The 25,981-nt window shown below is 56.4% G+C and overlaps 1 protein-coding gene across 1 annotated transcript; it reads right to left on the bottom strand.

The window, feature by feature from the left end:
- Positions 1-25,549, bottom strand: PEDS1 (plasmanylethanolamine desaturase 1). The gene is made up of 6 exons (XM_020888616.2): positions 25,305-25,549; positions 17,635-17,754; positions 6,395-6,486; positions 5,074-5,218; positions 3,479-3,691; positions 1-1,469 (listed from the first exon to the last, which is right to left on the bottom strand). The coding sequence occupies exons 1-6, from the start codon at positions 25,426-25,428 to the stop codon at positions 1,348-1,350; spliced, it is 816 nt and encodes a 271-aa protein (XP_020744275.2). The 5' UTR covers positions 25,429-25,549; the 3' UTR covers positions 1-1,347.
- Between the last annotated feature and the right edge of the window lie 432 nt (positions 25,550-25,981).

Consider the following 25,981-nt stretch of genomic DNA (forward strand, 5'->3'; position numbering starts at 1 on the left):
TGTGTGCATTTATTTATGTTTATTGTCTCTCCCCAGGAAGTCAACTCCTCCAGGGGAGGTCCTTGTTTGTTGGTTCATTTCCATGCCTGGTGTCCAGGCCAGAGCCTGGCACATACCAGATGCCAGTAAACCTTTGCAGAAGGAATTCCTCAGTAGGGCTCTGCCTCCATGTCTCACCATGATCTCCTACATGAAAATTCCTCACAGAATCACGGGTCCCCCTTCCAGAAGGGTCTGGAGCAGATGTCAACACTGATTCACTGTCTCGGGGGACAAAGCCTCCATCCTTAGCAGAGGGCTTCGGGGGAACCTGGGAACAGGGGTGGGTGGGGCCTCACCCTCCAGCCTCCTTACCTCCCCTCCCCCAGCCAATCAGGAACCAGGAGGCAGCCCAGGTTAAGTAGACTCTTGCTGCTTTGTTATAAATATATTATGTACATCCAAAACATGACATTAAAATATTACTCCGTGTTACAGAAAAGATATTAAGGCCTTCTATTATTTACATTAAACAAGCAAGCACCGTTAAAAAAAAAATAACCGAAACAAAAAAGCCCCACTCTTCCTTCTCTGACATACTCTCAAGTCAGAAGGGACACCGTGTCCCTTTCCAATGACCAAGACCCTTTGCAGGGGCTGTGCCCTTCAAAGACATCCTCCGATTAGAAACGTCAGCTCTGGCTGGAATCACACAGGCAGATGGGGGAAAGGTCCGGGGACAATGGAATCCAGACTCGATCAGGAAATTCTGGCTTTGTCTGGCCGGCTGCCCCCAAACCCCTGCTGCACTTTGCCGCCCTTGGGTGGACAAGCTAGGCTGAAGGTGGTGACTGGGGCTGTCTGTCCACCCAGGCCTTCAGAGTCCAGTCGGCAGGGCCACAGCGGGGTGACGGTCCAGGGACACTCAGCTGTGCCCGGGGGCTCCTAGAGCTCTGCGGGCAGACAGACAGGAACAGGTCAGTGTCCCGATATCAGCCACGCTGAAGGGCTCCCAGTGGGGCAGGGGGTGGTGGGAGTGTGGGGGGGCTGTGAGCTTGTCCTCAGCCCAGGGGATGGCTGAAAGGGCTGGGCTCTTTCTCTTTTTTTGCAGAGTCAGGCTTGGCAGACAGCAGCTCAGGTGCCTAGGGAGGGGCCAAGGGGGGAAAAATGAAAAGAAGGAAATGAAAAAAATCAGTGGCTCAAGTATTGTGTCACAAGGGGGTGTGGGTGGGCTGGAGGTGCCCGGGCCCAGCCCAGGAGGTGTCCTCTCCACCTGGAGTGGCCAGCGCAAGGAGGCTGGAGTTTGGCAGATGGCTTCAGTTTGGGGGAGCTGGGGAAGGCTGGCAATGAGGTGGTGGCCTGGAGGAGTTATTTGATCTTCTGCGCCCACTTCATGTCGTCTGCCCGAGGCTTCTCGCCTGTCAGGGCCTGGATAATGTCCTCCAGGCGTCGCCAGAAGCCCATCTTCTCCAGAGGGTAGTTGAGCCAGCCTGCAGCAGAGACAGGGCAGGGAGGAGTGAGGAGGGGTTGAATGGGAGAGCAACAGAAAGAGCACAGAGAGAGACAGCTGGCCCTGCCTTGGGCAGCGGAGGAACTGGTCTGCAGAGCTCAGGGGAAAAGGGCTGACCAAGGAATCTGGGGATGGGGGCTTCCCATCAGTGGGCTGAGCGGCTGTTCAGACACACTTTCAATGCTTCACTCACCTTCTTATTGAGTGCTTACTATATGGCAGGCACAGAGGCAGTGCTTCCTATCACTTGGCTCTAATTGCCACCTCTTCCAGGAAGCCTTCCCTGACTACCACTTAGCAGCCCTCCAGGCCTTCACCCATCCTTATTTCTTTACCTGTAACCATCCTCATTAATTTGTCACTTCCTTATGTAGTGTTGGTTTTGATCTCCAGCTCCCAACCCAGAACCCCATGTTCTTTCACCGTTGATCCTGTTGGATCCCAGGGCCTAGGATGATGCCTGGCATGGTAGGTGCTAAGTAAATAGTCTTATTTCCATTAAATAAGTCTCATAATCTTATTTAATCTGCATCACAGTTTCCTGCCTGAAGCTTGAACTAGGTATTGTTACGAGTCCCATTTTCCACATGAGAAGACTGTCTTGGAGGGCAGTCTCCCAGTTAGTACCTGGCCAAACCAAGACTGATCCCAGCCCTGGCTGAACAATTAAGTGATCTCCTGAACAGCCTAAATTTTACCCCTCCACCTGCTCCTAAAAAGCATGACTTTAGGATGTACAAAAAAATATTTTCTGTGGCTCTCAGTTCTGCTTTCAGAAAAGCAAAAACAAAAACCCTACAAAATACCTGACCAAACTAAACCAAAGCAAAACCGAACCCCTGTTCCCACACCCGTCGGCGTAGCTTACTGAGTACCCGCTATGTGACAGGCACTTTGCATCTGCCGTCTGACCATTCACACCGCAGCCCAGGAGGTGGTGCGTGAAGGAGTGGCTGGAACCCCATCTTGTGAATGAGAAAACTGATAACCAGGGAGGCTGTGAGCCTCTGAAAGTTGCATATGGAGGAGCGGAAGGTTACCCACGTTGGCCTGACTTAAGAGCACCGTGGTGTACTTAACCTTAAAAAGATACCCACGGGCCCCGGAACACCTGCTTGCCTCACCTCCTTGGCACTGGCTCCCTGACTGCACACGGCATGTGGGCCTCCTGACTGCTCCCGGGCGCGTGTTCTGGCCTCAGGGCCTTTGCACCTGCCGTGCCCTCTGCTTGGGCTGATCTGTCCTTATTTATCCACAGGGCCCTCTCACTGTTTTCTGATCTCCTTTATAAACAGCCACACCCCGCTCCCCCCGACTCTCTGCTCTTCACCCTGCTTCGTCTGTCCCCACGGCGTCTCTCAAACCTGGACTGTGCCAGCTTTCCTATCCTTCTGGCCCCCACTGCACACCAGCCTCCTCGCTGCTCCTGAAACAAACTAGGCGAGTGTGTTCCTGCCTCCTTCACCTATTGCTCCTGGTGCCTGGAGAGCTCTTCCTCCAGGTCTCATGACTCTCTCCCTTAGTTCAAATGCCACCTTCTCCAGGAGGCCTTCCCTGACCACCTCATTTATAGGGGCAGAGCTCCCTATTTCCGTCTGCTACCCCCTTCTGTGTTATTGTCTTCCTTGGCAGTTAGGACTGTCAGATGCAGGACTCATTGCCTGGGATGTCCGCTCTTAGAATGCCATAAAGGTAGGGATTTTTGTGTTTTGTTCACATAGCAGGTGCTCAATAAATATTTGCTAGACGATGGGTGGCTGGAATCACAACTCTATCAAGAGGATGCGTGTATGTCCGTTTTATTTATGGCTGTGTCCCTGGCACCTAGAAGACTGCGTGGCACATAGTAGGTGCCCAAGAAATGTGTGTTCTGAGAGAAAGTTCCTCCAGGACTGCGCCTCCTCCCCTGCGACCTCTGCCCCGACCCTAAGGATGGAGTGGCGGTCGGAGTGGGGGGCCAACCCGTCCCCTGCTGCCCTGTGAATGCACCTGTGGTGATGCAGAAGTAGGTCTCGTGGGGGGAGACGTGATGGATGCGATGGTGTTTGCGGGGCAGGATGACGTGCCAGTCCTGCAGGAAGATGACCCAGCGCGGCAGCCCGAAGTACGTGTGCGACCACTTGTGGATCTGGTTGGTGAAGGTGCTAAAGATGATCAGGCAGAAGACGAAGCACTCCCAGGCGTACAGCTGCTCCAGGACTTCTGCAAGGTGGGGAGAGTGTGGGTGTCCACAGGCCCCAAATAGCTGTCACACAGGGCGGGGGCCCACTGCCAGCCTGGCCCTCATCCGTTGCCCCTGGGCAGCAAACTTCCCGGGACAGCAGGCACCCTGGCCTCCTCCTAATGTCCCACACGGCCTCCGGCAGGCTCAGACTCTCCTTTGGCCTCAGTGTTCCCTTCTGCTCAGTGGGCAGAATGGGACTAAGCAGAAGTAATGGTTGAGAATACGGGCTTTGGAGTGAGGCAGGGCTGGATGCAGGTCCCTGCTCCAACATTTCTTGACTGTGTGAACTTGGGTCAGCGACTCTACCTCTTTGCATCTCAACTTCCTCATCAATGAAATGGGAATAAATCTTGGTCTGCATTCCCTAGAAGCAGAGCCTCGCTGAGACAAGGACTCATGTGCACGTGATTTATCTGACTAGGGAGGGGAATCTTCTGAAAAACACCCAAAGGAGTGAGGAAAGCAGGACAGGGCAGGGGAAGAGTTAAGCAAAGATGGGATGGGGGGGTTTTGTCTTAGCCTGATTCTGGGGGGTGGAGGGTGGATTCTGAAATGCTGATGACTCCACAGAGTTGGTCCCACTCAGAGGCAGGGGGTTGGTCTTTTGCAGGCTCTTTGGGTCACTGACTTCAGGCTTATCCCAAGGGGAGGGGCGGGACCTGTGCTGGCAGTTCTCAGAAGGGAGCTCATGGCCGCCACCACCACGAAGAGCAGAGGGGAGAGGATGTGGGTGGGAACCATAAACACTCGGCCCTTCTCCCCATGGGGGGCTGCTCTGAAGACCAGCAAGGTGTCAAGTTGTTAGAACAAGACCTGGCTCAGAGGAAGGGCTCTTCCCCTACCTTCTCCTGCAATAAGGTCAATGAGGCTCAGAGAGGTGATGGGACTTGCCTTGGGACGAGTTTCCTTCCCCAAACAGGCAGGACAGAGCTCTGAACTCAGGACTGAGTTTGCAGGCTATGTATACTCTTTCCACTAAGCCCAGGCAGCAAGATCAGAAGCCCCCAGGGCCAGGCAGGTGAATTCAAATGAACAAGGTGGAGGTGGGGGGAAGGTTAGGACTGCAGGGAACAGTGGGGACTGCAGCAAATGTGCATCTTGTGTAAGGGGGACCCCACAGCTCAGCTCCGGCCCAGTGCCCAAGTGGGAGCCAGGACCCAGGTCGGATTGTTCGAGAGATCATATGACACAGATCTATATGTCAAATATCCCAACTTTACATAAGGGCAACTAACTAAACTTTTATAACACTGAGGGGCCAAACAGCCACACGAGCTACGGGAGGCTCGTGGGAGGGGTGCGCATCTTCTTGTCCCCGAGGGCTCCCTGGAGGTTCCCCTGCCCCAGCGGGCATGCTTACCTGGGCTCTGGGTGTGGAACTTGTAGGCCATGTTTAACAGTGGCAGCAGCATCAGCAGGCAGTTGTCCCCGTTGGTCTCGATGAAGTCGTGCCGGGTGATGGCTGTTGGGTCGATGTGATGCTCCCGGAATGGCCGGATGAAAGCCTGGGTGAGGTGGGGGGATGGGAGAGGGCACAGAGCCGCCCAGTCAGCCCCTTTCCCTGACCTCCTGCACACACACCCCGCGCGGGAGCACCTCCTTGTCTCTGGCATGCCGCCCCAGCACGGCATTGCTGTGGGTTCCCCCAGCCTTCAGGCTCTGGGCCTAGCAGCTTTAGCAGGAGATGGATGGAAATGACCTGGTGGGACCTCCAGCTGGTACTGCCCCTCCGTGGGCCTCAGTCTCCGGACCTGGGCTATGGACAGGGGGTTGGCGACAACCTCCACCCTCCTCTCCTACCCTGAGGCAACTGAGGAGGCCCCTTACACTGACAGGCTGGACCCTTTTTCTTTTTCCAGTATCCAACCCGGCCTTCTGGTAAGAGCCTCCGCTTCTTCTCTTAGTCCCAGCTGCTCCAATCAGGCTGCCTCCTCGGACCCCGGCCCAGCCAATCAGAGCGCCCCATTCCTCTGGCCACAGTGACTGGCTGTGTGACAGCCACGTGATCCAAGCGAAGCCAATGGGGATGAGCTGTGGGGCTCCGGTCCTAACTATGGGAAAGGGGGCGGTCTCCGCGGAGCGCTGAGCTGGGAGGACGGACGTCGAGGCAGTGGACGGCCATCCCCGCCACCTTCCCAGGGGAGAGCCCGCGTGAGAGTGCAGCCAGCGGAGGGCAAAGCAGAGACAGACGGGGAGAGGGATGGGGTCCAGAGAATACGGTCTGTTCGTCCTACTGGACACAACCACGCCCTAACTTGGCTTCTGAAATTTTTAGTACACAGATCAGTACCTTTCTGTGGTTAAGTGTGTACCAGATTTTCTATCGCAATCAAAACATCTGACACCAGATAAAGTTCAATGAAAAGGAACAGTGAGGTGCAGCAGGGCAGGCAGAGGAGAACAAGATGCGGTGTGGTCCCCAAGTTCAAGGGGGTCCAGTGAGGTGGACATGTATCAAAGCTCTCTGTCCCACGCCTGATGCTTTGGCGTCCAGGAAATCCCAGGGGATTCCTGTTCTGGTCTTGAAGGCGGGGGAGGCGGGGTCAGGCTGGAACCACGGTTCCCATATTACAGATAGGGAAATGGGCTCAGAGAGGAAAGGGGACTCAGCCCAGGTCAGACAGTCCCACCTCCTCCTGGAGGAGACAGGCTGGGCTTCAGGGCTGGGCCAACATACGTACCTTCCCCACGATCGGCAGCTCCACGGAGCCCCAGGTGTCGGCTCCCCAGTGCACCAGGCCGGACAGGAAGTCAGCAAGCAGAGCCCCTGCCACTGTGGACAAGAGGAGGGTGAGCTGGAGGTGGGGGGGACGAGAGCACGTTCCTCCCTGCTCCCCACCCCAACTCAGGAAGTCACTCGCTCACTCATTCATGTTAGGGTGCTCCCTTCTCTCCTTGGGACACTATGCTCCCTGTGAATGGAGCCACAGTCTGTGCCCCTTCACTTGATCGTCCCCAGGGAGAGGCGGGGCCTCACCGGCCAGGTGAGTCTGAGAGAGTACACTGGGCTCAGCCTGCCCGGCCTTTCCCGTTAGGAGCCTGCTGGCCCCTTCTCTCGGACCCACAGTCGCCCCACTCTCCTCCAGTGCTACTGGTGGTAGACGGCAAGGTCATTCCGGGGTTTGGTGCCCAGAAGGAACCGAGGTCCAGACAGAAGCCACACCCCCGCAACCCAGCTTTTACCAGTTGTCAATCTGATCATTTGGCCCCCAGCAGCCTTTTCAGAACAAAGATCCCTCACAGTACCCCCCAACCCACTTGCTCACATGAGGGTTCAGTATATCCAGAGGGTAAGCACTGTTACGCCTGGACTCACAAGCCAGCTGTCACTCGCCGGCTGTGTGACACTGGGCGTGTTCCTTAACCTCTCTGCGCCCCAGTTTCCTCCAGACAGATGAGAATCAGGAGGATTAAAAAAGAACACGGCAGCTATCGTTTACTGAATACCTTTTCTCAGTGCCAGACATGCTCGATCTTCATGAATTCTCACCATCTATTAGAAGCGGGTACCATCTTTATTTTTACTTTATAGAGGTGGAAACTGACACTTGGAGGATAGAACTAACTAGACTAAGGTCGCACACATGGCAAGTGGCAGAGCTGGGCTCTTAAGCTACCTTGGGGTCCAAATATAACTCGGTAGGATGTACCATGACACTGTCCACATGGGGAAACCAAGGCAGAGTGGCCAGCCCGCTGCCCGAGGTGACACCCCAGCACCACCCCATCCTGCTCCCCACCACCTGCGTCTCAGCCCTACTGGCATATTCCCCTTCCCTTACACCCCCTTACAAGCCTCTGGGTCTCTGCACTTGCTCTTCACCCTGCTGGAACATTCTTTCCCAAAATGTAACACAGCTCACTCCCTCACTTCCTTCAGATCTTTGCCTCAAAGGTCCCCCGAGGACACCTGATCTAAAACCGTAACCACCCCCATCTCCCAGCATTTCCTGCCTCTCTTCTTCTCCAAGCACCTATCACCTTGGACTTCACTTCTGTTTACTGTCTTCCCCTATAAAAATGTCAGCTCCACAAAGTCAGGAATTTTCGTTTTTTGTTTATGGCTGCATCCCACTTCTCAGCACACAATATGGGTCGGTAAACATCCGTTGAATGAGTCGATGGGAAGCGCAAAGAACAGTCTGTAGTGCAGAGGGAGCCCCCAATACTATTGTTATCTTTGCTGTTGTTTAGTCATTTAGCCCATAAAGGCGGCATTCTTCAGGGACCTATTGTGTGCCCAGCGCTAGAGCCAGAGATGCATCGGACATTGGCTGGGCTCATGTCATTGGGACAGAGAGATGAGGGGCAGGGGGATTTCCCAGGTGGTACAGTGGAGAGGAATCTGCCTGCCAGTGCAGGGGACATGGGTTCGGTCCCCTCACAACAGTGAGGACCCAGCACAGCAGAAAATAAATTAAGGAAAGGAAGGACAAGGTGAGGAAGGGGTGACATTGCCTGGGGGCCGCGCTGGGGAGGGGGAAGCCATGCCAGGGCTCAAAGGCTGGTGCACAGGCCTGGGCAGCTGTGCTCCTCATGGGCGGTGCGGGGGGGGGGGGGGGGGGGGGGGGGCGGGGCGGGCTGGGCTGGGGAAGGGGCTGGCGAAGGCTGGGAACCCAGGGCTTTTGCGCTTGCTGCTCCTCTATCCGGCACCCCACCCCCTCCCTGAGACCCCTGAAGTCAGGCTGGCTCCTCCTCCGTCTTCTAGCTCAGAGTAAACATCACGGAGCCCCCGGCTAAAGCCGGCCTCCCAGGCAGGTGCTCTCGGTCACGTCTCCTTGCTTTCTTTTACAGCACTGCTCACCATCTGAGGGCACAGCCTCGTTTATTTTCTCCACTTCTCGGATGAGCAAAGGGGCTCAGGGAGGTTGAACCACCTTCCTGAGTGGCAGACCTGGTTTGAGAAGAGGTTAGTCTACCAGTCTCCAAAACCAACGCCCTTTCATGCCCTTAAACTGTGCCTCAGTAGGTCCAGGGGCATTGATAGAGCTCCTATTGCATACTACAGGACGCTGTGTACACACTGCCTTGTGTCTACACGAGGGAATAGCGGCACTGTGGCCAAGCTAAGGGGGAGCTAGACCAAGAGTTGGAGGCACTGCTGTATGACCCTTGGCAAACTCTTCGCCTGCTCTGGGCCTCAGCATCTTCACTTTGCCAGCGAAGGGTCAGCGGAGGTGCCCCCATCCCGTCAGCCTGAACTAACGCTGCCTCAGGAGAACACAGCCCTCCAGCAGGCTCCCTCATGGCGCCCAGCTTCCCTCCTCACCCTTGTTCCATGCAACCACCAATCTCCTTCCCATAATTATACATTGGTTTTGCCAATTCTGAAACTTCACATAGATGGATCCTTATGGGATATGCTTTCTTGGGTCTAGCTTCCTTCACTAGCATAATGCTTCTAGAGGCACCCACGTGGTTGTCTCAGGAGTTTATCCTTTTCATTGCCAAATAGTATTACACCACCTGGATGTACCACAGTGCATTTATCCATTTTGCTGGTGTACAACGAGGCTGTTTCCAGGTTGGAGCTGGAATGCTCGGCTCCTGTGAACTTCCATTCACAAGCCTGTGTGAGGACACATGCCCTCATCTTCTTTGGGTAAAGACGTCAGCTATCTACCTACCTATCCATCTACCCACCCATTTGCTTATTTATTTTTACTTGATATTTATTGAGCACTTATAGTTACCAGGCCCTGTGCCAGCACCTTAAATGTTTTATCTCTCTTAATCCCTAAACTGTACCAAGGCCAGTCCTAAGCCGGTTACAGATCTCATCTCCTTAATCGTCCTAAGCACTTAATCCTTACAGATGATGTGTGCGTGGTAAGTCGCTTCAGTCATGTCCGACTCTTTGCGACCCCATGGACTGAAGCCCGCCAGGCTCCTCTGTCCATGGGATTCTCCAGGCAAGGATACTGGAGTGGGTTGCCATGCCCTCCTCCAGAAAATCTTCCCAGCTCAGGGACCGAACCTGCGTCTCTTATGTCTCCTGCATTGGCAGGCGGGTTCTTTACCACCTGAGAAACTCCTTACAGATGATAATGATAATAAAAACAACATTAGAAAAATGTTTTGTAATCACAGTTAACACTAGGGTGCTTCCTGTGTGCTGGGTCCTTTGTCAAAGGTGTTAAAAAGTGTATCACTGGGTATATAGATGCCCACAGATTAAACATGTGCTGTGCAGTGACTCCTCTCCAAGGGGAGTAACGACACGAAAGGGAGGTGGGGAGAAAGCTGACAAACACCGCTTGAGCCCGGTGGTCAAGGTCAACGTCATGCTGACAGATCATGCTGATGGGACATGTCCGTGCTATCGATGGTGATGGAAAGGGCACTTGACCTCTGGGCTCTTCCTACCCATGACACACAGCCCACTAAGAAAAGCACTAGACAAATCCCGGCAGAAGCGCATCCCACAAGACACCAGCACTCCTCCAAACGGTCCAGGTCACTGAAAACAAGGAAGACCCAAGACACTCACAGCTCAGGAACCTCAAGGGACATGACAACTACACGTGATGTGGGATCGTGGACGGGATCCTGGGATAGAAAAAGGGCAGTAACTACAAATTAAGGACACCCGTACATGCTGCCACCTTGACAATGGATGACCAACAAGCACAGGGGACTCTGTCAGTAAGTGGCAGCCGGGATGGCAGGGGAGTGTGGGGGAGGAGGATGGTACGTACGGCTGAGCCACTCCGCTGTGCTCCTGAAACCATCACAACGTTGTCAACTGGCTATCTATCCTCCAACATAAAACAAAAAGTTAAGACACAACCAACCAAACAAACAAACCAAAAAACCCAAGAGACCACAGTTACATTTACATGAGATACCCAAAATATGAGAATCTACTGATACAGAAAGGAGATCGGTTAGGACTTAATGGCTAAGAGGTACAGGGCTTCTCTGCAGGGTGATGCAAGTTCTAAAGTTGACTGTGGTGATGATCAGGTAACTTGGTAAATTTACTAAAATCTACTGAATTGTGCACTTTGTATGGGTGAATGGAATATTGTGTGAACGATATGTTGACAAAGCTGTTACCTAAAAAAATGTTAAAAGCTGAAAAAAACTTAAGGACCTCTGAATGAACTATGGACTTTTACTTCATAATCATGTATGCATATTGGTGCATTCATTGTAACACACATATGATACTAATATGAGGTGTGCTAATAAGGGGGGACTGGGGCCAGGGCTTATATGTGAACTTGCTGTACTATCTGCTCATTTCCTGTAAATCTAAAGCTGTCCTAAAAAAGGAAGTCCATTAAAAAAAAAGGGTACTATCCACTTCATGTCCACTGTGATGGGCCCCACCACATCCCACTTGCCAGAGGAAGAAGTGAGACCTGGAGGGTAAGGAGCGGTCAGGGCTGCTGGTCGGTGGGCAGAGACCAGAGAGAGGGCTGTTCCTGATGATGCTGAGCCTTCATGTCCAGATCTGAGACAGGAACAGTACTTATGTCACTGAAGTACCATCAGCTAATAACAAGGGAATGCAGGTCCTAAGGGCTTCCCAGGTGGCCAGGGGTCAAGAATCCGCCTGCCAGTGCAGGAGACACAAGAGACGCAGGCTCCATCCCTGGGGCGGATAGATCCCCTGGAGAAGGAAACGGCAACCCACTCCAGCATTCTTGCCTGGGAAATGCCATGGAGAAGCCTGGCGGGCTGCAGTGCACGGGGGTGAAAAAGTCACACAAAGGAGTGGCTGGGCACACACTGCAGGTCCTCGGGACACAGTGAGTCCCCCCAACGCGGGCACAGTTAGTGGCTAAACACCGCTCCCCTCTCGGAGCCTCCGCGGTGTCATCTGTCCAGTGACCAGCCCCTGGCCTTTTCTGGCTGCCCAGCAGGGAGGAGGGACATGGGCTTTACCGAGATGCCAGGAATTATTTCTGGAGAGAGAGCCCTGTCCCCGCCGCCACGAGGAAACGGCTCTGTGCTCTATAGGCCGTGGCCGTTTCCAGAGCAGCGAGTCCAGAGGCCTCCAGGCCTGCTGCCCAAGTCCTCTTTAACGGGGGCAGGGCTGGCAGAGGCGGGCACACAGAAGCTTCTTTGTCCCAGGGCTGGTGCCAGCGCCTGGTGGCTGGCTCACCCTGGGGGCAGCCTGAGCCTGGTCACCAGCCTGCCCGCAGGGGCCAGGCTAGGAAACGGTGAGGACTCACCCCAGCTACACTGACTCACCCTGAGACAGCCCCCGGGGCCTCCATTTCCCCACAGGCCACGCGCTGGGACTTCCCCGCCCCGCCCACCCTGAGGCCTGGGGTGGAGACGGCCTAGACGGAAACAGGCCCTGCTGAGGGCTGGTCCCTACGGTGGGTTGTGTGTGTGTGTTCAGTCGCTCAGCTGTGTCCAACCCTCGGTACCCCATGGACTGTAGCCCACCGGGCTCCTCCGTCCATGGGACTTTCCAGGCAAGAATGCTGGAGTGTGTTGCCATTTCCTCCTCCAGGGGCTGAACCTGCTCCGCAGGCGAATTCTTTCCCGGATGAGCTATCAGGGAAGCCCTGGGGCCAAACCCTGTCTTTACCACCTTTCGGCTCAAATCCAGCAGAGACTCCTCCAGGAGGCTCCTCCTCCAGGGCAGACTCCTGACCGCGAGGCCGGCCACGACCCGACCTGACCCGAGGCCCTGTGACTACTGACTCACTGCTGACCTCTGCACTCACTGTGCCTTCAGCCTGGAGCCCCCGCCCTCCTTTGCCTGCCAGGAATTTCTACTCCCTCCTTCGGGCACCAGCTCACCACCCCCCACATTTTCCCTCCACGTTCCCCGAGTGCGGCAAACCGCTCAGGGCTCCCTCAGCCATGCCTGGGTCACTCATCCGCGGGGGCCAACGCCGTCCTTGTGCTGAAGACCTCCAGGTGGGCAAAGCCGACGGTCCCCTCGAGGCCCCGTCTTGCGGCTCTGCGTGGTGGTGTTCCTCGCTGACCCCCAAGTCTTCTGAAACACCTGCTCGTCTGGGTCTGTGCGACCCCGCCCGGCTCCCCATCTTCCCTCTTGGCTGGCTCTTCCTCCTCTTCCCGCCCTGGAAGTCCCAGGCCTCTGTTCTCAGAGCACCCCCAGGGGCCCTCCGCCAGCACCTGGGCTTCGAACAGCGTCTCCCCTCCCGGGACTCCCGCATTTCCGGTTCCGGTTTCCTGCTGGAGGCCTTCCAGCCGCCAGCCCGCAGCTCCTTTCTCCCGGCTCCTGCACCTGCTTCGGGGTTGTTGGCGGCCTCTCCCCTCAGGCTGCCGACCCCTCTCTCTCTCGCCGCCACAGCCAACCTGTCAGCACCTTCTGGCAGCTCACCCTTCACAGCGCACCCGGCTCTGACGACTTCTCAGCACCTCCGCTGCCCTTCTGCGGTCTGGGCTACCACCTTCGCCTCCCCTCCAGCCCTTCCTGCTGCATCAGATGATGTCGGCTCCAAGGGGAAGAGGTCAGTTTTCATTCCAATCCCAAAGAAAGGCAATGCCAAAGAGTGCTCAAACTACCGCACAATTGCACCCATCTCTCACACTAGTAGAGTGATGCTCAATGTTCTCCAAGCCAAACTTCAGCAATATGTGAAGCGTGAACTTCCAGATGTTCAAGCTGGTTTTATTTATTTTTTTTAGTTAGGAAAAGTTTTTTCCATTTAATACTAGACTTTCAAGGATTGAGATGCAAGCTTTTTATGCAATCAAGCTGGTTTTAGAAAAGGCAGAGGAACCATTGCCAACATCCGCTGGATCATCGAAAAAGCAAGAGAGTTCCAGAAAAACATCTATTTCTGCTTTATTGACTACCCAAAGCCTTTGACTGTGTGGATCACAATAAACTGTGGAAAATTCTGAAAGAGATGGGAATACCAGACCACCTGGCCTTTCTCCTGAGAAACCTGTATGCGGGTCAGGAAGCAGCAGTTAGAACTGGACATGGAACAACAGACTGGTTCCAGATAGGAAAAGGAGTACATCAAGGCTGTATATTGTCACCCTGCTTATTTAACTTAAATGCAGAGCACATTATGAGAAACGCTGGGCTGGAGCGTTTCTGGAATCAAGATTGGAATCAAGCTGGAATCAAGACTGCTGGGAGAAAAATCAATAACCTCAGATATGCAGATGACACCACCCTTATGGCAGAAAGTGAAGAACTACTAAAGAGCCTCTCGATGAAAGTGAAAGAGGAGAGTGAAAAAGTTGGCTTAAAGCTCAACATTCAGAAAACTAAGATCATGGCATCCGGTCCCATCACTTCATGGCAAATAGATGGGGAAACAGTGGAAACAGTGTCAGACTTTATTTTTGGGGGGGCTCCAAAATCACTGCAGATGGTGACTGCAGTGATGAAATTAAAAGATGCTTGCTCCTTGGAAGAAAAGTTATGACCAACCTAGACAGCATATTAAAAAAGCAGAGACATTACTTTGCTAACAAAGGTCCATCTAGTCGACTATGGTTTTTCCAGTAGTCATGTATGGATGTGAGAATTGGACTATAAAGAAAGTTGAGCGCTGAAGAATTGATGCTTTTGAACTATGGTGTTGGAGAAGACTCTTGAGAGTCCCTTGGACTGCAAGGAGATCCAACCAGTCCATCCTAAAGAAGATCAGTCCTGGGTGTTCATTGGAAGGTCTGATGCTGAAGCTGAAACTCCAATACTTTGGCCACCTGATGCGAAGAGCTGACTCCTTGGAAAAGACCCTGATGCTGGGAAAGATTGAGGGCAGGAGGAGAAGGGGACAACAGAGGATGAGATGGTTGGATGGCATCACCGACTCAATGGACATGAGTTTGGGTAAACTCTGGGAGTTGGTGATGGACAGGGAGGCCTGGCATGCTGCAGCTCATGGGGTTGCAAAGAGTCGGACATGACTGAGTGACTGAACTGAACTGAACTGAACTGGCTCTAAGGGGACAATCACCAGTGGCTTCTCACGGCTTGTAGAATAAAACTCCAAGTTCAGACCATGGCCTTTAAAGCCCTGCACGGCTGGTCCCCATGGGTCTCTGAGCTGCCCCCAACTACTTTTCCTTTGGTCATTTTCTCCAGCCACACTGGCCTCCTTTCTCTTCTCCAAGTGTGTGGGGCTCACTCTGCCTGGAGAGAACCCCGGAGAGAACCCCTTGCCCAGCTCCCTCACTGCCTGCAGGTCTCTGTGCAAATGTCACTTTTCCAGAGAGACCGTCCCTGACTTCTTACCTCTCATTTTCCCTGCCAGTTTCCACCAATCTTGACTTTGCCATCCAGGGTGGCATCATCTGTCTGTATTTATTAACTGGGCACCTTCTCAAGGCTTCTGGCTCCTTGGCTTTCTGGGGCCTGCCAGGGGCACCAGAACCCCTGGGAGATAGCAGCAGGCTAGAGGTGGCTTCTGTAGGCTGGCACAGTGCCCTTCCTTCCGGCGTGTCAACACAGAAATCAGGGTGGCTACTTAAATCGATCAGGAACTGTGCAAATACTGCTATCAGGGGATTGTTGGCTGTTATCAGTCCAGAGGCAAAGGTGTTTGGTGGAAGAGCTTAGCTGATAAGCAGAAATCTCCTGACCCCAAGGCTGGAAGATCTGGCCCCGTGGGGGGATGGGGGGTGGAGGGAGGTGGTGACCTACTCGGGGTGCCCAACCTCTTGGCTCACTCAACCCACACGGGGGCTCTAGTGCTATGGGTCCTTTGCCCAGATTGGGCCAGCTGCTGAGAACATGCTCTCCCTCCTAGTGCAGACCATACAGTCCCTGGTCAGGGAGCCTGCGGTTTAGGAGCTGGGCAGGTCTGGCTACACCATCCCAGACCCCACTGCTGCCCAACAGGCAAACCACTCGGGTCCCAGAGCACGTGATCGAAGCTCTCTCGCCTGTTGCCACCTACAGTTCAGAGCCCAGGGTGGGGCTTGGCACGTGGTGGTGTTTGTTGTCGTGTAGTTGTTCAGTCGTGTCCGACTCTAGCAACCTCATGGACGGCAACCCGCCAAGCTCCTCTGTCCATGGAATTTCCCAGGCAAGAACACAGGAGTGGGTTGCCATTTCCTCCTGCAGGGGATCTTCCAGACCCAGGAATCGTACCCACGCCCCTTAGGTCTCCTGTATTGGCAGGCAGGTTCTTTACCACTAGTGCTACCTGGGAAGCCCTTGGTATGCAGTAGTCTCAAGAAATATCCACAGTTAAACTGACCATTAAGAGGCAAGGTCTGGGCCCCAGGGAGGGAAATGTTGGGCGGTTCCCCCTCCCTACCTCGACCCAGTCGCTGCCCTCTCAGCAGGGATGCATCTGGCCCTCACAGTGGCCCCAGCCAGCAGGTACTACGAGCAGCCTCACTTTCCAGATGTGGTATAGAGGCTCAGAGATGTAACGACACTTGCCCAAGGCCACGGAGCCTGGGAGTGGCAGAGCTGATGTGAGTCCAGGATGTAGCGGTCTGCTTATGATCACCCCTAGATGGGGTGTTGGGGCTCACACTATCAACACCCCTCCCTTGAACGTGCTGCCCTGAGGCAGAGAGGCCGGGGGTGCAGGTCCTTCTCGCCCCGGGACAGGGGGTGTTCCTGGCTCCGGTGGGCAGGGCCCGGCTCCTCAGCACTAATGGGTTACCCTCCTTCCCTCCAGCTGGTCCAGCCCCCCAGCACATGCCCACTCCTACCGCAGACCCTGATGGCTCAATTAGCAGGCCCGCGTGCTACTGGCCTGGGTGGCCAGAAGGCTTTTAGTGAGACCGTGGAAGCTGAACACTTGGGGCCAGCCGGCTGGACCAAGGGCACAGCGGCCACCAAGCCTGGGCGGGGGGACAGACAAGCACTTGAGTCAGAGGGGAAAGCAGGGGGCAGAGTGCGGACAGGAAGGAATGATGTCACCCCAGGGCCCGAGTCAGAAACTGTCGTGCTCTCCGTTTTAAGGGGTGACTCCAGCCGGTCCCCGCTCCAAGTCTCGGTCTCCTGCTCTGGATAACGATGCCAACGATGGCAGTGCCCATCGCCCAGGCCGTGGACGCATGAGGACTGACCGATGGAAACCACTCGGCAGGCACCGACGCGTGCAGCGCATCCATTCATTCACTCACTGATTCGGTGAGTATTTATAGAGCACCTACTGTGTGAGGCATCACGTCTGGGGACGCAGCAGCAGAGACGCACAAGTCCTGACTCTCAGGGAGAGGATGTGTGAGTGGGGGAGGCAGGGGACAAAGAAACAGAACATAGGACAGAGTGGGGTGCAGGGTGCACGGCAGGGCTGCCGTTGCTGAGGGAGGTGCTCCCTGCGGGGGACGAGGCAGTGAGCCACGCAGGGCTCCGTGGGCAGAGTTCAGGCTCAGGAAGGGCCTGTGCAAAGGCCCCGAGCCAGCGGCATGTCTGACGGTGCCCGGGGAGGCAGTGAGGAGGCTGGTGTGGCGGAAGCGGGGTGAGCCGACGAGAGGAGGGAAGTGACGGGAGGAGGGGTGGGGGCCAGGCGGTGCCGAGGAGCTGGTGTTTTCTTCTAAGTAGACCAGGGACAACAGGTCAGTGGTGTGAGCTCACGGGGGATCCGACAGGATCCTCCCGGCTGCCTGTGGACAGCAGACAGTGGAGGGCTGAGGTGGAGGCGGGGAGGCCACGGAGGAGGCTTCTGCCACAGTCCAGGCTGGAGGACAGTGCTGGACCAGGGAGGGGATGGTGGATGCTGGATACAACTCGAAAGCAGAGCCAGGAGACTTGCTGATGGTGTGGATGTGGAGTGACAGAGGGGAGGAACTGAGGATGACGCCCAGGTCTCTGCGTCAAGCAAGGACTGCCACAGCTGCCACCTGTGTGTGATGGGAGACAGGGTCCCCACAGCCTGAACCCCATTCCTGTGCACGCACGTACACACACACGGGTGTGTGAGTCGCCATCAGAATGGCGCAGACACTAGGTAGGTCTCTGGCCCCTGGGGAAACCGAGGCAGGCAGCGGGGCTGCGGGGACTCACCCATGCCCAGCATAACGAGGGGCGTTTGCTCCCAGCGGGTCAACAGCAGGAGGTGGACCACGTTGTGGGCGATGAGGCTGAAGCACAGGACCACACAGCACCACTCCTGGAAGCGCTTGCCTGCGGGGAGAAGGGGTGAGAGTGAGTGCAGGGCGGCGGGCCAAGGCCGCGGGATCAAGGATCAGACCCAGGTGGGGCCGGTCCCGGCGGAGGGGGGGGGGCGGCGGTGCTCTCTGACTGTGTTCCATGAGTCTGCAGTGCAGACCGCAGGCTGAATGTGCAGGGACAGCCTGCGCATTTCACAGGGTGTCACTGAGGCCCAGAGAATGGGACAGGTCTGTCCAACGTCATATACTCCGGGCCAGCTGTGTTAAACCAAGCCCTTCTGCGCATAGGCCTGCTGCCCACGAGGCTGGCCTTACATGTGCTGAGTCTTTGGCAGGCAGAACCGCAACACTGGTCTTGTGGGCCCCTTCGGGCTCTCTCTGGAGACCCCTGAAGGAATTTTAATGAGCTTCATTTTTTAAAATTCCCATTATTCCATCACCTGCCCCCTTCCGGTAGGCAACTATTTGGAAGCGCTACAAACAGCTTTTAATTATGCACATTCAGACCCTGCCCCACGTCCATCAAGTGAGGCTCCAGGCAATGAGTCAGGAGTTCAGGAGAAACTGACCATGGTTATCACTTCCATGGCTCCAGCCACAGGGCTGATGAGGGGGTCTCAAGCTCTTAACATCTCCAGGGGCTGGACAGGTGGTTTGAAGCAGTGAGTTGGGCTGGGTGGGGGGAGTGGGACACCGTGGCACATGTACCCTTCCTAAAGCACTAGGCACTAACTGGCTGACTACTGCCAGGACAGGGAGTGTGGGCCCAGGGAGGTCAGACCCTCTAATTCTCAAGAGGAGGCAGAAATCAGGATGCAGGTGTGAAACCATCTCTATAATTCTGGCACATATTTTTAATATCCTGTGGGCTGGGACAGGCTGATTTCACTCAACTGCAGCTTTGTTGAATGTATCGAAACATTGAGAATAACCTCAGTGTCCACTGCCTGGGGAATCAGACAAGTTAATTTGGTTTACAGTGTCTCTGTTGCCAGGCAAAAAGCCTGGGTGACTGTTTCGATGTAGCTGACGGAGGGACTGGATATTCAGGACAAACTGTTAAGTGCAAACAGCAAAGTGCCAAACATCCATTTACGTAAAAAAAGAGAAAAAACAAACAACTGTAGAGTTAAGACTGTCTTTTCGCCTCCTTTTGAATTTAAAATTTATGAATGCGATATTTCAGCAAAAATCTCATAATTATACATTAAAATTTAAAAACGCCAAAGGAAATAAAAACACCGTATGGGTGACGCAGCATGTGACATGGCCCCCAGGAACAGTTTTCTCAGGCAGCTGGTCTCAAGGACAAATCTCTTGCAGATCTCTCTGTGGAACCTTCACCTCCAGGAAGCCACCCACGATTCCTCCTTTAATGCCTGGGATCCCTGACCACGGGGCCCATCATGAGAAACTCTGTCTGCATAACGTCCTCCCTCCCCTCCCTCAATGTCAGCTCAGGAGGCCTAGGACCGTGCCTGCCTTGCACAGCAGGGCCCCAGCACGCATTGGTGCTTAATAAATGCTTGTGGAATAACAAATTCCTAACTACGATCCTAGAGGAGAACTGCCAGGCTTTGCTTCTGGGCACCCTTCACTGAAGCGCTGCATGACAGGGAACGGGCTCAGAGAGAGAACGGGCCTCGTCCATGCTGCAGAGAGTGGACTGCGCTCCAAGCCAGAGCCAGAACTTCCCCCCTGTGAGAAGACCACGGCTCAGAGTGGGCAGAGGACATGCCCAGGGCCGCATCCCTTGTACAGACGGGGGCCTTGGGGCCCAGACAGAGCCAGGGTCCTCAAGGCCTCACGCGGCGGCAGCTACAGAGGCCCCTCGCCGCCCACTCTGCAGTCAGGGGCTGCTCCCTTGGCACCACGGGGCCCCGCCACCCCAGTGGGCTGCTCCCTTGGCACCACGGGGCCCTGCCACCCCAGTGGCCCCACCAGGGTCACCATGACCTGACCAGGAGGTCAGGTCAGGAAAACCTGAAGGGTTTTCCCTTTTGTGGCTCTGGTCTGCGGCCAGGGTTGGGGGCTGAGAAGCAGGAAACAGGGAGGGCCAGTGGTCAGGGACGGGAGATTCCTCAGTATGATCTGCCGCCCCCCAGCCTGCAGCGCCAGCAGTGAGATTAAGTGACAGGAACAACAACCAGGCCAATCGCCAGCTGGGTACGGGGTGCGGCCCACGCCAGAGACTCTGCAGACCCACTCCCTCTGTCTTATCTCATTTACCTATCTATGGCTGCACTTCAGTCTTTCCCAGCACCAGGGTCTTTTCTAAGCATGAGATGGTTGGATGGCTTCGCATCACTGACTCAATGGACCTAAGTCTGAGCAAGCTCTTGGGAGGTGGTGAAGGACAGGGAAGCCTGGGGTGCTGCAGTCCGTGGGGTCGCAGAGTCGGACAGGACTGAGCGACAGAACAAACGGCTGCACTGGGTCTTCTTGGCGACACACAGGCTTTCTCTGGTGGTGGGGTGCAGGCTCAGCTGCCCTGTGGCGCGTGGGATCTTCCCGGAGCAGGGATCGAACCCACGTCCCCTGCACTGGCAGGCAGATTCTTACCCACTGTAATACCAGGGAAGTCCCTCCCACTGCCATATCTTGCTCTTAGTTTTTTTTTTTCAAAAAGTAGCTACACTTAAAAAAAAAAACAACTTAAATTCCTATTTTCTTGCTTCCTTTAAGAACACAGGCTCTGGCCACCCCAGGTCGGAGCCCCCCTCAGACGGGGCAGAGCTCCCGGCTCACCCCAGCCCACTCTCTTCCCTGCGGCCTCAGCCTGGGGGGCTTCCCCTGGTGGCAGTGCTGGCTGGGTCCCTGCAGTCATCTGGGTTTGCGAACCTGAGTCATAGTCTTTCATTCAAGTCTGCGTGCCTCGAGGGAGGAACTGTGTGATCCCACTTCTTGGATGAGGAAACTGAGGCTGAGCAGGCAAAAACCAAGAGCTGGGTTTGGATCCTGTGCCTATAAGTGGGACACCTGAGCCTGGATGTTTGGGGCTAGCCCAACTCTCTCCCTTTGCTATGGACAACGTCCTGAAATCTGAGTATTTTCCCATCTAAACTGTCTCTCTAGGCTCTGGGATCTGGAGTCTTATGCAGAACAGTGCCTCAACTATGATCCAGAAAAAAACACATCTATCGTAACAAGTGGCATTCACAGAGCACGTCTTACATGCCAGGTAAACTGCCAGGGAGGATCCCAGCCAGCGCGGCCTGCCGTACCCCGAACGCTGGGGGCTCGCTGCCCCGACCTTCAGAGGGGGAAGCTAGGCCTGGAGAGGTGAGGTGTCCGAAGTCCCTCGAGAGTCACCGAAGTCAACACGGACAGTTAGCCGGGCCGGGACCGCACGGTCAAGGGGTCTAAATGGTGTCACATCACAGATGGGCGGGCTGAGGCCGGGGAAGGGAAGGCCTCTCCTCCGGAGAGAGGGCTCGGGCCGCCTCTGGCACAGTGCCGGGCCTTGATTCCCTAAGCCAGCCTCTGGCTTGACCACGATCGGGGCCAAGGGACACAGGTGATGCCTGCGGCCTGGGGAGGGGCCGAGCTGGCGTGAGGTGGCTGTGCCGGGCTGGCAGGGGTGGGGCGGGGGGCACCTCTGCCTTCCTGGGGACAGGTCACAGCCGGAGGCCTGGCACCGGGCCTGGCTCTTCTGGTTTCAGTCAGACAAGCCCTGGAATCTGCCCTTAAGGTGGGTCCCGGGCCACTAGGAGACCCTTGGCCTCAGGGAGGTGGGGGGACAGAGAGACGCAGAGGAAGACAGACAGACAGACGGGGGAGAACAGCATCAGAGACACAGAGGTGAGAGGCAGGGAGAAGAGGTGGGGAAGAGACGGGGGTCTCTCTACACACACGGAGACGGAGAGAATGAGTGTGGCCAGAGAGAGGGAGAGACAGACACAGCAACGAGGGAGACAACCCGGGCCAGGAGTGTGACGGACCAGCCAGCCCGGGAGGGGCCTCAGGAGGCCCTCTGGGGACAGAGCCCAGCTCAGCTCCAGGACAGCGGGCCAGGACCCCACCCGGCACCCCCCACCCACGCTGAGTGTGTCCCACAGGCCGGGGGGGCTCCAGGGACCCGCCAAGATCCACCCCTGGAGCTGGCGTATCCACACAGCCAGAGGTCAGCTGGTACCTGCCAGGAAGTGGGACACCCGCCTCGCCTCTGGGCATGCCCGTGAGGCTGGGGGAGGCCTGCCCAGCCCGCCCACCCTTCACAGAGGCTCACCTGGCAGAGGGTCGGCAGAACCCACACTTGGGCCCTCTACGGCTCCCAGGCCCCAGGCGTGTCCTCGGGGCAGACTCCCAGGGTCCAGGGGATCAGGCTGAGGCTCTTCACCCCAAGCTGCCCCGATCAGACCCCTCAGGGCTCCCAGCTGACACTAGGCCCACCGTGTCTGGCGCCAGCCCAGCGGGCATGCTGCCCTGCCACCCTGGAACACGGACCCCCTCCAGCACCCCCACCCTGGGCGGGCTCACCGCCACAGCGAAGATTCGGAACACGGAACCCAGAGCGCCCGCGAACAGTGTTCAGGTTCTGGCCCTGCTAACTCTGTGTGATCGTGACCATCACTCTTTGCTAAGCCTCAGGAAAGGTCTTAAAGACGGACAGGGTGCAGCCACTCCAGGCCAGCCAAACATGTGGTGTCCCTGGCAAGGCTGACCTTCCCCTCTGGTGGGCAGAAGCAAGCCGAGTCCCAGGCAGGACAAGTGCTGGGAAGAACACGTGTCGGGGGGTGGGCTATGAGGAGGCTACAGGGGTCTCGGTTTCCTCCCCTGTAAAATGGAGTTAATACCAGGATGCCCCTGAGACAACTGTAGGGAGGCTGAAATGAGAGCGTAGGAAGGAAACGCCCAGTACACAGTCAGGGACCAATAAATGTCAACTATGTTAACTGCCTGATTATTGCTGCCAGCTGTCAGGGTACCAACCTACCTCTGGCCCCGTGAATCTCAGGAGTTCAGTCCCGGAACCCAGAACCCTTCGTGACTGTGCCCTGGCTCCTTCTGCTCCAGCCCACGGGCCACCTCGGTTTCCCGCGAACACTTCAGGCTTGCTTCTAACCTCAGGACCTCTGCACTTGTTACGTCTGTGTCCCTGGTCTGGACCAATCCTCCCTCAAATATCTTCTGGCGCCCCTCCCTTCTGGTCTTGGTTCAAATGTCACCTGCTCAGGGAGGCCTTAACTGCCCCCCCTAAAATGTGACTGTCCCCAACTTCTCCCTTTTCGGCTATTTGTTCCGCAGCACTTGCCACCACTGGGCAAGTAAGCTATTTCTCTTATTTACTGGGTTTACGAAAGCTCAACTCTGTTTTCCCTGTTTTGTTCCCCCACGGCCTAGAACAAGGACTGGGACAAGGGTCCCAGTGCTCAATATGTATTCAGCCTGGTCCCTTACTTTATAGGCCAGGCCCAGAGAGATGGAGGTGCTTCCCTAAGGTCAAGGGACAGAGGCAGGCAGACGGAGGCCTATGGAATTTAGGGAAGCCAGTCTCTTTCTGCTTCACTCCCCTCCTCCAGGCACTCCCCTTGCCCCACCCAAACTCCAAGTCGGGAGGAGACAAGGCCTCTGATTGCAGGTTTGGGGCACCAGGAGACTGTCTGCACCCTTAAATCCCTGAGGGGCTGTCCTTCAGACAGTGAGGGGCACTTGGGGAAACCAGAGTGGACAAAGATGCAGTCATGGTGGAATGAGAAGGGGGGGTCCACAGGGGCGGTTCAGAACACCCTTATGATTTCCAGGTCTGTAGGGTTTACTCGAGTGGGTGGAGCTGGACACCAAAGGAGGAGGCCTCTGAATCTTACCCTGGATTTCCAGATGGTGAGCCTGAGGACCACAGGGATGAGGCAGCGTACCCTAAGACTCACAGGAAAGGTTGGGCTATTGCATTAATAATAGAGACTGCCCGTTGTATGCCAGGCACAGCACAAGATGGATGATCTCATTTCCCCTCCCCAGTGACACTAAGGAACAGATAGGCTCTATCATGTACCCATCTTAGAGGTGATGAAACTGAGGCTCAGAGAGGGCCAGCCCCTTGGCCCAGGTCACACAGTTAAGAAGCGGAGTCAGGATGCTAAGTCCAGGCTGCCCCAGGGAGCACAGGAGGTTTTAGGTCCACAAGCTGGGTGCTGCAGGAACAGGTTGAAGACACTATGGCATCATGGGCCAGGTGCCCAAGTTAGGTATGAAAAAAAAAAACAAACCAGACTCAGAACATGAAACTGCAAATCCAGAAAGGCCTCTGGTGACCTAGGACTCAACAAGAAAGCAAAGGGCCCAAGGTCACACACACACAGCTATGGCAGAGATGGTATGCAAACCCTGGCCAGGCAGGGCGGAAAGCCAAAGGTGGTGGTGGACTCGTTCTCACCCCAGGCAAGGGCTATCTATGCGTGGTGTCCCCGTCCCCCTGCCGCGGGCAAAAGGAAGGATGTCAGAATGTTTGACAAATAAATAAAGCTGGATGAGCTAGCGACACCCAAACACAGGGGCCTCCCAGTCACCTGACTCTGGAGTTCTCAAAGGCAATTCCTTAACCCCTGGGTTCACTTGGCTCTGGTGGGGCCTGGCAATGAGATTTGTGAGGCTCAAGTGGAAGTCAGAGAAGGGGGTGGAGGTCGGTGCTTGCTGGAGCAGAAACGGTAGGCCCAGCAGGAAGACACTGGGACCTTGTCCTGGGGGCAGAAGCAGAGCAGGGTCTCTAAGTTTGTGATCTGGTCTGTGGACACCCCCAAGTCCCTATGGAGGAGGTTCATATAAACATCTACATGGGGGAGAGGAAATAGCTGGGTCTGGGGCTTAAATTTTGAGAGAAAGCTTACTGGAAGGTGTGCAGGGAGGGCCCTTACCACCCAGAATTTCAAAATACAGTGTGACAGTTAATTCGGGGGGTGCAGGTGGAGGGATGAGGGTCTATAAACTGAAGCTATAAATCTAGGATGGGGCTTTGGAGGAAGGGCGTCTGGGGCACTCGGTACCTGGGGCCCCTGAGTTGAGGTTCCCAGAGCAGACCTGATATGCTCAGATTTGTGGGGTGAAGTCACTACAGCCCAGGGCCCTGGCAGGGGGGCAGATAGGGCCCTAGGGTGTGAAATCTGTATCTGGGGAACCTGGGATAGGGTGTGACGCTTACGGGGGCGGGGGGAGGGGTGGCAGTGCATGTCGCTGAGGGGGGTGCCTTCGGCTCGGTGGTCTTGGCGTGGTGGGTCCCCAAGACTAAGGGCTCTTTACAGCCGCGGGGACCCCGGGCTAGGATTGGGATCCGACAGCGTGATGGGAGCTGTCCGTAGCCGGAGGAGTTGATATGGCAGCTCCTTGATCCGAGGGTCTGTCTTTGCATCCAGAAAGCCCCGTGGCTGGGGTTCTGGTTTGCGCTTGGAAGGGGCGCTGGGGTGGGGTCCCCAGACTTAGGGGCGCTACTTGCAAGTTAGGAGCGGCGGCTGGAGCTCTGCATCGGGGCCTGAGGCTGGGGTTCCGATCCGGGGGACCCGGGATCGCGGCCCCGCAGTTCAGGCTGGCTGGTGACTGTGGGCCGGGAGGGGGGCCCGGAGGTCCTACCTGGGGAGTAGAGCGCGGCCAGCTCGCGGGCCCCGGCGTGCTGCGCGCCCCAGCGCCGGCAGAACGCCGCCTCATCGTCTTCGAGTTCCGGCTGCTGGCCCGGCCCGTCTTCGGCGCCCGCCATGGCCCGTCGCCCGGCCAGCCGGTGCGCTCCGCTGGCTGCGGCGGCGGCGGCGGCAGGTCCGCGGAATCGCGGCGAGATCACGCCGCCCAATGACCGTCCGGCCTGGGGCGCGGCCCCGGCACCGGCGGGGGCCTCGCCCGGCCGCGCGTCACAGCCAATGGGGGCGCGCGCCGGGGGCCGCGCCAGCCAATCAGCGGTCGCCGAGCCGCAGCCAATCGCGGCGCGCGGGGGGCGGGCCCGCAGCGTGCGGAAGAGCCGGGGGGCGGCGCGTCTCGGCCCCATGAGCTCCTCTGCGTGTCGCCGTCGCCCTGTGGGTCCGATCGCTCTGTCGCCACCGGTCGGGCTGAGTTTACCCCCCGGTGCCGAGGGCCGAGGTCTGAGCGGGCGTCTCTTGGGCACGCGCAGGCTGGCGTCTGTGACGGGCAGGGTACGCGCGGGGAGGGCCCTTGGCCGGGGAGGAGAGGCCCCGTTTGAGGGTCCCTGGCCGGGGCCGGTTTCAGGGTCTCCGAGGACCCCGAGCGTCCCCCGCACCGTGGGCCCACCTCGCGCGGTG

The sequence above is a fragment of the Odocoileus virginianus genome, chromosome 9 (genome assembly GCF_023699985.2).
Source record: "Odocoileus virginianus isolate 20LAN1187 ecotype Illinois chromosome 9, Ovbor_1.2, whole genome shotgun sequence".
Classification (NCBI taxonomy): domain Eukaryota; kingdom Metazoa; phylum Chordata; class Mammalia; order Artiodactyla; family Cervidae; genus Odocoileus; species Odocoileus virginianus.

Coding starts and splice junctions, on each gene's coding strand:
- PEDS1 (XM_020888616.2), bottom strand. CDS start 25,428: ATGGCGGGCGCCGAAGACGGGCCGGGCCAGCAGCCGGAACTCGAAGAC. Junction 3,692..5,073: donor GTTCCACACCCAGAGCCCAG/GTAAGCATGCCC, acceptor CCCACCTTGCAG/AAGTCCTGGAGCAGCTGTAC. Junction 1,470..3,478: donor CTACTTCTGCATCACCACAG/GTGCATTCACAG, acceptor TCTCTGCTGCAG/GCTGGCTCAACTACCCTCTG.